This window comes from Zingiber officinale, chromosome 6B (assembly GCF_018446385.1).
Source record: "Zingiber officinale cultivar Zhangliang chromosome 6B, Zo_v1.1, whole genome shotgun sequence".
Taxonomy (NCBI): Eukaryota; Viridiplantae; Streptophyta; class Magnoliopsida; order Zingiberales; family Zingiberaceae; genus Zingiber; species Zingiber officinale.
The window spans coordinates 68,583,786-68,595,333 of NC_055996.1; the positions used below are offsets into that span (position 1 = coordinate 68,583,786).

Here is an 11,548-nt window from a genome sequence, read left to right on the forward strand (position 1 = left end):
GATATGATCCTCCAAACGCTACCTAGAAGTTTTGAGCAGTTCCGCCTGAACTATAATATGAATAAAAGGATTTATTCATTAGGGAAACTACTGACAGAACTTCAAGCCGTTACAATTCTCAAATTCACTTTGTTGAAAATGGTTCTACTTCTAAACCGAGAGGAAAGAAGAAGAAGAAACAAGCTAGTTCAGCAAAGAAAGTGAATAAGTCTCAGAGTACAGGATTTAAAGCTGGAGTGAAGAAGCCGAAGGGCAAGTTCTTCATCTGCAAGCAGGTAGGACATTGGAAGGCGGACTGTCCTCGTAGGAACCAAAACAAAGGTATATCTCATGCTCTAGTTGTTGAAACATGTTTAGCGGTGTTATCTACCAGCACCTGGTGTGTAGATACGGGAGCCACTGATCATGTCTGCAATTCCTTGCAGGGGTTCCAGGAAACCCGACGACTATCTGAAGGGGAGATTACTGTCTACATGGGCAATGCTACTAAGGTGGCAGCTGTTGCAGTGGGAGACGTCTACTTATCTTTTAGTAGAAATAGAAATTTGGTTTTAAGAAATTGTCTTTATGTACCCAGTTTTAGAAAGAATTTAATTTCAGTTTCTAAACTGTTTTTAGATGGATATTCAGTTTCTTTCAGTAACGATGTAGTTATTAAAAGAAATAAAGTGATTATCTGTTCTGGTGCATTAGTTGGCAATTTGTATATTTTAAATCCAAATTCTTCCACAAAGCAAAACATGGAAATTTATAATTCATCTTTTAATTCTAATAAGAGAAAAGAACCTTCAGAAATGAACCAAGTATATCTTTGGCATCTAAAGCTTGGTCATATTAACTTAAGTAGGATTCAGAGGCTTATAGCCGATGGACTTTTAAGTTCATTAGAGTTGGAAAATTTTCCAACTTGTGAATCTTACTTAGAAGGTAAAATGACCAAGAGGCCGTTCAAGGCCAAGGGGTATAGAGCCAAAGAAGTGTTAGAATTAGTTCACTCTGATTTGTGTGGTCCTATGTCTGTCCAGGCAAGAGGAGGTTTTGAATATTTTTCTCTTTTATAGATGATTATTCAAGATATGGATATATTTACCTAATGCGCAGCAAGTCCGAGTGCTTTGATAAGTTCAAAGAATACAAGGCTGATGTGGAAAAACGATTAGGTAAAAGTATCAAGACACTACGATCTGATCGTGGTGGCGAATACCTCTTAGGAGAGTTTAGGAATTACTTATCAGAGGCCGGGATTCAATCCCAATTGTCTGCACCTGGAACACCCCAACAGAATGGTGTAGCAGAATGAAGGAATAGGACTCTTATGGAGATGGTTAGATCAATGATGAGTTATTCAGAATTACCAAATTCGTTTTGGGGATATGCTCTGGAAACAGCAGTATACGTTCGAACTTAGTACCATCTAAATCGTTTCTTCTACTCCCATAGAATTGTGGAATGAGCGAAAACCAGTCTAAGACATATTCGGTTTGGGGTAGTCCGGCACATGTCTTGAAACCAGATCTTGATAAGTTAGAATCTCGCGAAGTTCGCGTGTTTGTGGGATATCCCAAAGGCGAAAGGAGGTTTATTTTATAGTCCTAAAGACCGAAGGTCATTGTTAGCACCAATGCCCGATTTTAGAAGAAGACTATATAATGGATCACAAGCCCGATAGTAAAATTGTTTTAGAAGAACTTAGAGAGGACACGTCTACTTGAGTACCAACAATACAAGATGAAGTACCACAAGAGAGCAACACATGTCACACATGATACACAACCACGATGCCTCGTCGTAGTGGGAGGGTTGTGAGGCGACTGAGAGATTCATGTTTTGGGAGAGTCTTGGACTTGATCCGGGTAAACATGAACCTGATCCCGATCATGATGAAGCACTCCAAGATATAGATGCAACATCTTGGCAAAAGGCGATGAATTCGAAATAGAGTCTATGTACTCTAATAAGGTGCGGGAGCTTGTAGAACCACGATGGTGTAAAAGCCGTTGGATGCAAGTGGATCTACAAAAGGAAAAGAGGGACAGACGGGAAGGTAGAAACCTTCAAAGCTAGGCTTGTTGCGAAAGGGTACACTCAGAAAGAGGGAATCGATTATGAGGAAACCTTTTCACCGGTAGCCATGCTTAAGTCTATCCGGATACTCTTATCCATTGCTGCTCATATGGATTATGAGATTTGGCAAATGGATGTCAAGACAGCTTTCCTTAATGGAAGTTTTGAAGAGAACATCCATATGAAGCAACCAGAAGGGTTCATTGAAAAAGGCAAAGAGCATCTAGTGTGCAAGCTCAATCGGTCCATTTATGGACTGAAGCAAGCTTCAAGGTCTTGGAACATCCGGCTAATGAAGTAATCCAGTCATATGGATTTATTCAAAGTCCGGATGAGTCTTGTGTATATAAGAAGTGTAACGGAAACGTGGTGGTATTTCTTGTACTATACGTAGATGATATTTTGTTAATTGGCAACAATGTCAAGGTATTATCAGACGTAAGGGTATGGTTGTCCAAACAATTTGATATGAAGGACTTAGGAGATTGTGCACACATTCTTGGGATCAAAGTTATAAGGGATCGTAAGAAAAGAATGTTGTGTCTATCCCAAGCTTCATATATAGATACAATCCTTGCTCGTTTTAGCATGCAGGATTCCAAGAAAGGTTTCTTACCTTTTAGACATGGAGTAGCTCTATCTAAAGAGATGTCTCCAAAGACATCGAAAGAGATAGAGGACATGAAAGCAGTTCCTTATGCTTCAGCTGTAGGAAGCCTAATGTATGCAATGCTATGTACGAGACCTGATATCTGTTTTGTCGTGGGCATGGTCAGTAGATATCAGAGTAACCCTGGACAAGGACATTGGACTGCGGTAAAACATATATTAAAGTACCTGAGAAGGACTAGAGATTATATGCTAGTTTACCAAGCAGACGATTTGCTCCCTGTGGGTTACACGGATTCAGATTTCCAATCAGATAGGGACAACAGTAAGTCTACATCAGGCTATGTGTTTACTTTAGGAGGTGGAGCCATTTCATGGAGGAGTGTTAAGCAGAAATGCGTTTCGGACTCAACCATGGAAGCTGAGTATGTAGCAGCCTCTGAGGCAGCTAAAGAAGCAGTATGGCTCAGGAACTTTCTAATGGACTTAGATGTGATTCCTGGTTTGCCCAAAATCATCACAATTTATTGTGATAATAGCGGTGCAGTTGCAAACTCGAAGGAACCACGAGCTCATAAGGCAAGTAAACATATAGAGCGCAAGTACCACCTGATACGAGATATCGTGAAGCGAGGAGAAGTTGTCATCGCCAAGATTGCATCAGCAAATAACCTGGCAGATCCTTTCACTAAGGCCCTTCCAGCTAAAGCTTTCGATCGGCATGTGGAGGGAATGGGAATCAGATGTATGGAAGAAGATGTGGCAGCTTAGTCATTAGTATAAGTGGGAGATTGTTGGAGTGTATACTGAAAGCCTAAGCTTTTGTAAACATTTGTTTTGAATAAAGAATCACATTTGGTCAAAATTATCTACATTTGTTTGTAGTTGTTCAATTAATTTATATTGTAGATAACATAGTATGTGGTGTCACATACAGAAGATGATGTTATCAGTACCTTATAAATTATAAACAGTGGCTCACGACCAAAATGGAAAGGAACAAACCATTAGAAGGTCGTTGTGTAATTAAGTATCAGTTTATCTTGATTGTATAATTACACTAGTACACTCAGAGTGTATTGAGTAGGACCATTTGAGGTCGTTTCTTTTATACTGACTTTATAAAGAAACAAAGACCTCAGTTATTATGGAAGTGTGTGCTCTTAATCCTAATGTAATAACAAGCACATATATTTGAAATTTATTTCTTTAATTTATCAATGGGTGAGATTTAGTTCGTTGAATCAATAAACCCGATAAGTTGGGAAATGGTATCACTTATAGTGTGTGTTGTTGATTATAGAAGGAAACTGTGTCCTAGAGATACTAGGTTGATAATGTCCTTAAGAGGAGCTCATAAAGATTGTCATGTTAAACCCTGCAGGTGGACTTAGTCCGACATGATAATAAGGTTGAGTGGTACTACTCTTGGACTTAGATATTAATTAAATGGGTTGTCAGTAACTCACTTAATTAGTGAACATTCGATATCTTAAACACAGGGAGACTAACACACTCATAATAAGAAGGAGCCCAAAAATGTAATTTGGGATTGGTGCGGTAGTTCAATGATAGTTCTCTAGTGGAATGAATTATCATTGATAAAATTAAGTTGTGTGTTCGGGGCGAACACGGGATGCTTAATTTTATCGGGAGACAAAAACCAATTCCTCCTCTCGGTCCCTATCGTAGCCTCTTATTTATAGAGTTCTATACCCACCTATACCCACCTTCTATACCCACCCAATAGGGTCCGGCCAAGCTAGCTTGGGAACAAGCTAGGGCCGGCCTAGGTATATTATTAGGTGGCCGGCCCTAGCTTGAACCCAAGCTAGTGGGGCCGGCCAAATTAAATTAAAAAGGGATTTTAATTTTAGTTTTTATTATGTGGAAGAAATAATTTTTTAAAGAGAATTAAAATTAAAATATCTCTCTTGTAAAAGATCTACAAAAGATTAAAGAAAGAGATTAGATCTCTTTCCTTATTTGTAGATTGATGAGTTATTTTATTTTCTCTTTAAAAATTATCCACATGTTGATAAAATTAAAATTATAGAAATTTCCTTTATCAACCATGAAGAGATTTTTAAAGAGAAATTTTATTTTTAAAATTTCCGGAAACAAATTAGGAAATTTTAATTTGTTAATTAAAACTTGTCTAATTTATTTCCTCTAGAAGTGGCCGGCCATTAGAGATTAATTGGGGAAATATTATTTTATTTTTCTCAATTAAATCATGTCAAGGGAATTAAGGAAATTTTATTGTAATTAAATTTCCTAATTTGCCTAGGCCAAGGAATATAAAAGAAGGGGTGAGGGTGCCTTCACAAGAAACAACCTCTATTGTTTTCTCTCCCTCTTTTATTCTTTGGTGTGGCCGGCCAACATCCTTTCCCTCTCTTCCTCTTGTGGTGGCCGAACATCTCTATTCTCTTGGAGCTCTTGTGGTGGCCGGATACTACTAGGAGAAGAAGAAGAAGAAGGAGAGAAAGCTAGCATCTCTTGGAGCTTGGTTAGTATTTTGGTTTTTCTCCTTGGTGAAGTTTTCCTTTGTGGCCGAACCTTGCTTGGAGGAGAAGAAGGTGGTTGGTGGTTTCTCATCTCGGTAGATCGTTGCCCACACAACGTCCGAAGTTAGAAGAGGAATACGGTAGAAGATCAAGAGATTTTTCTACAAGGTATAACTAGTAATTTTTCTTTCCGCATCATGCTAGTTATTTATGGAAATAATACCAAATACAAGAGGCTTACGTTCTAGAATTTCGAATATGTTTTTCGAAGTTGTGTTCTTTTGTTTTTTCTTTTCCTTGTGATTTGATTGTTCTCTTTGGTTAACCTAAAGTTATTTTAGGAAATTAAATATTATCTTTCTATAAAAGGTTTTGTCTAGTCGGTGGTGGTTGCTCCCATATCCAAGAAGGCCGTGTGCCTCGCCAAGTCAGTACTGGGAACCAATTATGGAAAATAATATTTAATGGAATTAATAACTTAAGGAGACTTGGGTCGAACGTGTTAAGTTCCGCAGGAGATCCAAGTCAAAACCTAAAAGAACAAATAGATTAAGTTTTGGATCAAACGTGTTAAGTTCCGCAGGCGATCCAAAATTTAATTTAAAAGAACACATGGTAGCTAGGAAAAGGTTCAGACCTTTGTACAAAATTTTGTACAGTGGAACCCATAGGTTTTTCGAGTAGCAACCAACACCTGTTACCCTGTTGAGGGCTGGTAAGATTTTACTGATGAGTCATAATCCTGCCACATGAGGGAGCGGCGTAGGTTCTCTCAAGCGTCTGCCATGCATCTGTAAATGAAATTGATAAAGAAATAAATTGCACAAGAGTAGGAGACATCAAACCTATAATAGCATTGAGGAGAAGTTGATCCTTGCGGAGCCAGAGAATATGATCAGGATTCGCCTGAGGGAGCGTGGCATCTATAGACATTATCTACGTAGGGGGGCAGGGACGTGAGTCATTAATAAAACACAATAAGTCATATCCGAATAAAAGAGACGTGAACTGCAAGCGCCAGGCAGAATAATTGGAAGTGGTGAGTTTCAACGGTGCCTGAGCATTGACGTTGAGAACCAAAAGAGAGGCAAGAGAATCAGATGATAATTGATTTATGAAGGGGGACTAGGTTCGTAAAAGCAGAGAAAGTGGTTTTAGAATCATCCTTAATAACATCATTAATATGACTTTTAGAATCACTTTGATCTTCTAAAACTGAGTACTAAGGATTAAAGTAAGGCAATTCTAATATAATATCAGGTTGCTAACTAAGTATCTTCAAATGAGGATCACAACCGATCAATTTCTCAAAATTCTTGTTCGACAAGGTCTGGGGACATTGAAGTAGATGCCTCTTGTGTATGTATGCTTGGTCGTTGGTAAAATCTCGAGTTGCTTGCCATAGTGTATGCTTCCTTGGTTGAGGATCAGTCGCTCAGAAGAAAAGAGGTGGGCTTGCTAACACAATATCCAAAGTCCCATAGCTACCTTCAAAAAATACTACCTTAATTGCAGTAATGTCGGACCAGTAAAACTCAATCTTGCTCTTCAAGCCACCTTCGAGAACTTCCCATACAAGTTTATGTTTGGCGAGGTAACATTTTGCCACTAAATCACCTTCATATCTAGACACACACTCCCATATCCCAATATTCAATAATGAGGCAAAAAAATTCGAAGCTTTGATTTTGCTCAATGAGCTCGAAGAAGCTGAGAAGTCTGATTGTTCACCAACTTCCGAGCCCTTCGAGCTAGTGAAGCATAAAGTTTTACCTGTCTTTGCCTGAGAAAGCATCATCTAAATCATATCAGCTAGAGACGGACTCTTCCTGGGGCGAAGACCCAACGGTCCAGGTTCCCCAAGCACATTGTTGTACAGAGCCTGCTCATACGAAGTGCTCACGTCCCTGGCCCTCTTGTGGAGACGTACGTGCTTCTCGTCATAGGATTCCTCCACTTCCAACTTCATTGCCGGAGGAGGGGGAGTCAAGTGCGGGGTGGAATCAGCTCAGCGCTTGCTGGAATCCAAAGACCAAACCATTCCACCGGAAGATATCCAAAGTAGGAACCCTAGAACGCCTAGTTCCGCTGCTTCTCCGCAGCTTTTATGCTTTGATCGCGTAGTGATATTTCGTAGAAATAGAGGTCGAGGGATCTGTTCGCGAGGAAGGAGGACCAAGACGTCCTTTGCTGTTAATTTTAACGTCGAGGTCTTTTACTACCAATATCGGCACCGACAACACGGGGTTTCATTGCCGCTACTCTTTATTCTCGCGGCTCTCACCTTGGCCTTATTCCTAGTGGTTTTCGTTGTCTAAAAAAAGTCCAAGATGTCCTTTGCTGTCAATTTAACGTCGACGTCTTTTACTACCAATTTCGACACCTACAACCCGGGGTTCCATTGCCGCTACTCTTCATTCTAGTGGCCATGTATCTCTAGATGAAATTGATAAAGAAATAAATTGCACAAGAGTAGGAGACATCAAACCTATAATAGCATTGAGGAGAAGTTGATCCTGGCGGAGCCAGAGAATATGATCAGGATTCGCCTGAGGGAGCGTGGCATCTGTAGACATTATCTGCGTAGAGGGGCAGGGACGTGAGTCATTAATAAAACCCAGTAAGTCATATCCGAATAGAAGAGATGTGAACTGCAAGCGCTAGGCAGAATAATTAGAAGTGGTGAGTTTCAACGGTGCCTGAGCATTGACGTTGAAAACCACAAGAGAGGTAGGAGAATCATATAATAATTGATTTATGAAGGGGGACCAGGTTCGTAAAAGCCAGAGAAAGTGGTTTTAGAATCATCCTTAATAACATCATTAATATAGCTTTCAGAATCACTTTGATCTTCTAAAACAGAGTACTAAGTATTAAAGTAAGGCAATTCTAATATAATATCAGGTTGCTAACTAAGTATCTTCAAATGAGGATCACAACCGATCAATTTCTCAAAATTCTTACTCGACAAGGTCTGGAGACATTGAAGTAGATGCCTCTTGTGTATGTATGCTTGGTCGTTGGTAAAATCTCGAGTTGTTTGCCATAGTGTATGCTTCCTTGGTTGAGGATCAGTCGCTCAGAAGAAAAGAGGTGGTCTTGCTAACACAATATCCAAAGTCCCATGGCTACCTTCAAAAAATACTGCCTTAATTGCAGTAATGTCGGACCAGTAAAAATCAATCTTGCTCTTCAAGCCACCTTCGAGAACTTCCCATAAAAGTTTATGTTTGGCGAGGTAACATTTTGCCACTAAATCACCTTCATATCTAGACACACACTCCCATGTCCCAATCCTCAATAATGAGGCAAGAAAATTCGAAGCTTTGATTTTGCTCAATGAGCTCGAAAAAGCTGAGAAGTCTGATTGTTCACCAACTTCTGAGCCCTTCGAGCTAGTGAAGCATAAAGTTTTACCTGTCTTTGCCTGAGAAAGCATCATCTAAATCATATCAACTAGAGACGGACTCTTCTTGGGGCGAAGACCCAACGGTCCAGGTTCCCCAAGCACATTGTTGTACAGAGCCTGCTCATACGAAGTGCTCACGTCCCTGGCCCTCTTGTGGAGACGTACGTGCTTCTCGTCCAAGGGTTCCTCCACTTCCAACTTCATTGCCGGAGGAGGGGGAGCCAAGTGCGGGGTGGAATCAGCTCGGCGCTTGCTGGAATCCAAAGACCAAACCATTCCGCCGGAAGATATCCAAAGTAGGAACCCTAGAACGCCTAGTTCCGCCGCTTCTCCGCAGCTTTTATGCTTTGATCGCGTAGTGATATTTCGTAGAAATAGAGGTCGAGGGATCTGTTCGCGAGGAAGGAGGACCAAGACGTCCTTTGCTGTTTATTTTAACGTCGACGTCTTTTACTACCAATATCGGCACCGACAACCCGGGGTTTCATTACCGCTACTCTTTATTCTCGCGGCTCTCACCTTGGCCTTATTCCTAGCGGTTTTCGTTGTCTTAAAAAGTCCAAGATGTCCTTTGCTGTGAATTTAACGTCGACGTCTTTTACTACCAATTTCGACACCTACAACCCGGGGTTCCATTGCCGCTACTCTTCATTCTAGTGGCCATGCATTTCTAGATGAAATTGATAAAGAAATAAATTGTACAAGAGTAGGAGACATCAAACCTATAATAGCATTGAGGAGAAGTTGATCCTTGCGGAGGCAAAGAATATGATCAGGATTTGCCTAAGGGAGCGTGGCATCTGTAGACATTATCTGCGTAGGGGGGCAGGGACGTTAGTCATTAATAAAACCCAATAAGTCATATCCGAATAGAAAAGACGTGAACTGCAAGCGCCAGGCAGAATAATTGGAAGTGGTGAGTTTCAACGGTGCCTGACCATTGACGTTGAGAACCACAAGAGAGGCAGGAGAATCAGATGATAATTGATTTATGAAGGGGGACCAGGTTCGTAAAGGCCAGAGAAAGTGGTTTTAGAATCATCCTTAATAACATCATTAATATGGCTTTTAGAATCACTTTGATCTTCTAAAACTGAGTACTAAGGATTAAAGTAAGGCAATTCTAATATAATATCAGGTTGCTAACTAAGTATCTTCAAATGAGGATCACAACCGATCAATTTCTCAAAATTCTTGTTCGACAAGCTCTGGGGACATTGAAGTAGATGCCTCTTGTGTATGTATGCTTGGTCGTTGGTAAAATCTCGAGTTGCTTGCCATAGTGTATGCTTCCATGGTTGAGGATCAGTCGCTCAGAAGAAAAGAGGTGATCTTGCTAACACAATATCCAAAGTCCCATGGCTACCTTCAAAAAATACTACCTTAATTGCAGTAATGTCGGACCAGTAAAACTCAATCTTGCTCTTCAAGCCACCTTCGAGAACTTCCCATACAAGTTTATGTTTGGCGAGATAACATTTTGCTACAAAATCACCTTCATAACTAGACACACACTCCCATGTCCCAATCCTCAATAATGAGGAAGGAAAATTTGAAGCTTTGATTTTGCTCAATGAGCTCGAAGAAGCTGAGAAGTCTGATTGTTCACCAACTTCCGAGCCCTTCGAGCTAGTGAAGCATAAAGTTTTACCTGTCTTTGCCTGGGAAAGCATCATCTAAATCATATCAGCTAGAGACGGACTCTTCCTGGGGTGAAGACCCAACGGTCCAGGTTCCCAAAGCACATTGTTGTACAGAGCCTGCTCATACGAAGTGCTCACGTCTCTGGCCCTCTTGTGGAGACGTACGTGCTTCTCTTCCAAGGGTTCCTCCACTTCCAACTTCATTGCCGGAGGAGGGGGAGCCGAGTGCGGGGTGGAATCAGCTCGGCGCTTGCTGGAATCCAAAGACCAAACCATTCCGCCGGAAGATATCCAAAGTAGGAACCCTAGAACGCCTAGTTTCGCTGCTTCTCCGCAGCTTTTATGCTTCGATCGCGTAGAGATATTTCGTAGAAACAGAGGTGGAGGGATCTGTTCGCGAGGAAGGAGGACCAAAACGTTCTTTGCTGTTAATTTTAACGTCGACGTCTTTTACTACCAATATCGGCACCGACAACCCGGGGTTTCATTGCCGCTACTTTTTATTCTCGCGGCTCTCACCTTGGCCTTATTCGTAGCGGTTTTCGTTGCCTAAAAAAGTCCAAGATGTCCTTTGCTATCAATTTAACGTCGACGTCTTCTACTACCAATTTCGACACCTACAACCCGGGGTTCCATTGCCGCTAATCTTCATTCTAGTGGCCATGCATCTCTAGATGAAATTGATAAAGAAATAAATTACACAAGAGTAGGAGACATCAAACCTATAATAGCATTGAGGAGAAGTTGATCATGGCGGAGCTAGAGAGTATGATCAGAATTCGCCTGAGGGAGCGTGGCATCTTGTAGACTTTATCTACGTAGGGTGGCAGGGACGTGAATCATTAATAAAACCCAGTAAGTCATATCCGAATATAAAAGACGTGAACTGCAAGCGCTAGGCAGAATAATTGGAAGTGGTGAGATCAACGGTGCCTGAGCATTGACGTTGAGAACCACAAGAGAGGCAGGAGAATCAGATGATAATTGATTTATTAAGGGGGACCAGGTTCGTAAAAGCCAGAGAAAGTGGTTTTAGAATCATCCTTAATAACATCATTAATATAGCTTTTAGAATCACTTTGATCTTCTAAAACTGAGTACTAAGAATTAAAGTAAGGCAATTCTAATATAATATCAGGTTGCTAACTAAGTATCTTCAAATGAGGTTCACAACCGATCAATTTTTCAAAATTCTTGCTCAACAAGGTCTGGGGACATTGAAGTAGATGCCTCTTGTGTATGTATGTTTGGTCATTGGTAAAATCTCGAGTTGCTTGCCATAGTGTATGCTTCCTTGGTTGAGGAACAGTCGC

The 11,548-nt window shown here is 40.7% G+C and overlaps 2 protein-coding genes across 2 annotated transcripts; both read right to left on the reverse strand.

Annotated features, from left to right (window-relative positions):
- Positions 1–8,262: 8,262 nt before the first annotated feature.
- LOC121991086 lies at positions 8,263–8,868 on the reverse strand. The gene is made up of 2 exons (XM_042545111.1): positions 8,695–8,868; positions 8,263–8,610 (listed from the first exon to the last, which is right to left on the reverse strand). Exons 1-2 carry the CDS (start codon positions 8,866–8,868, stop codon positions 8,263–8,265), a joined length of 522 nt encoding a protein of 173 aa, XP_042401045.1.
- A 1,037-nt stretch (positions 8,869–9,905) lies between these two features.
- On the reverse strand, positions 9,906–10,511 carry LOC121991087. The gene is made up of 2 exons (XM_042545112.1): positions 10,338–10,511; positions 9,906–10,253 (listed from the first exon to the last, which is right to left on the reverse strand). The coding sequence occupies exons 1-2, from the start codon at positions 10,509–10,511 to the stop codon at positions 9,906–9,908; spliced, it is 522 nt and encodes a 173-aa protein (XP_042401046.1).
- Between the last annotated feature and the right edge of the window lie 1,037 nt (positions 10,512–11,548).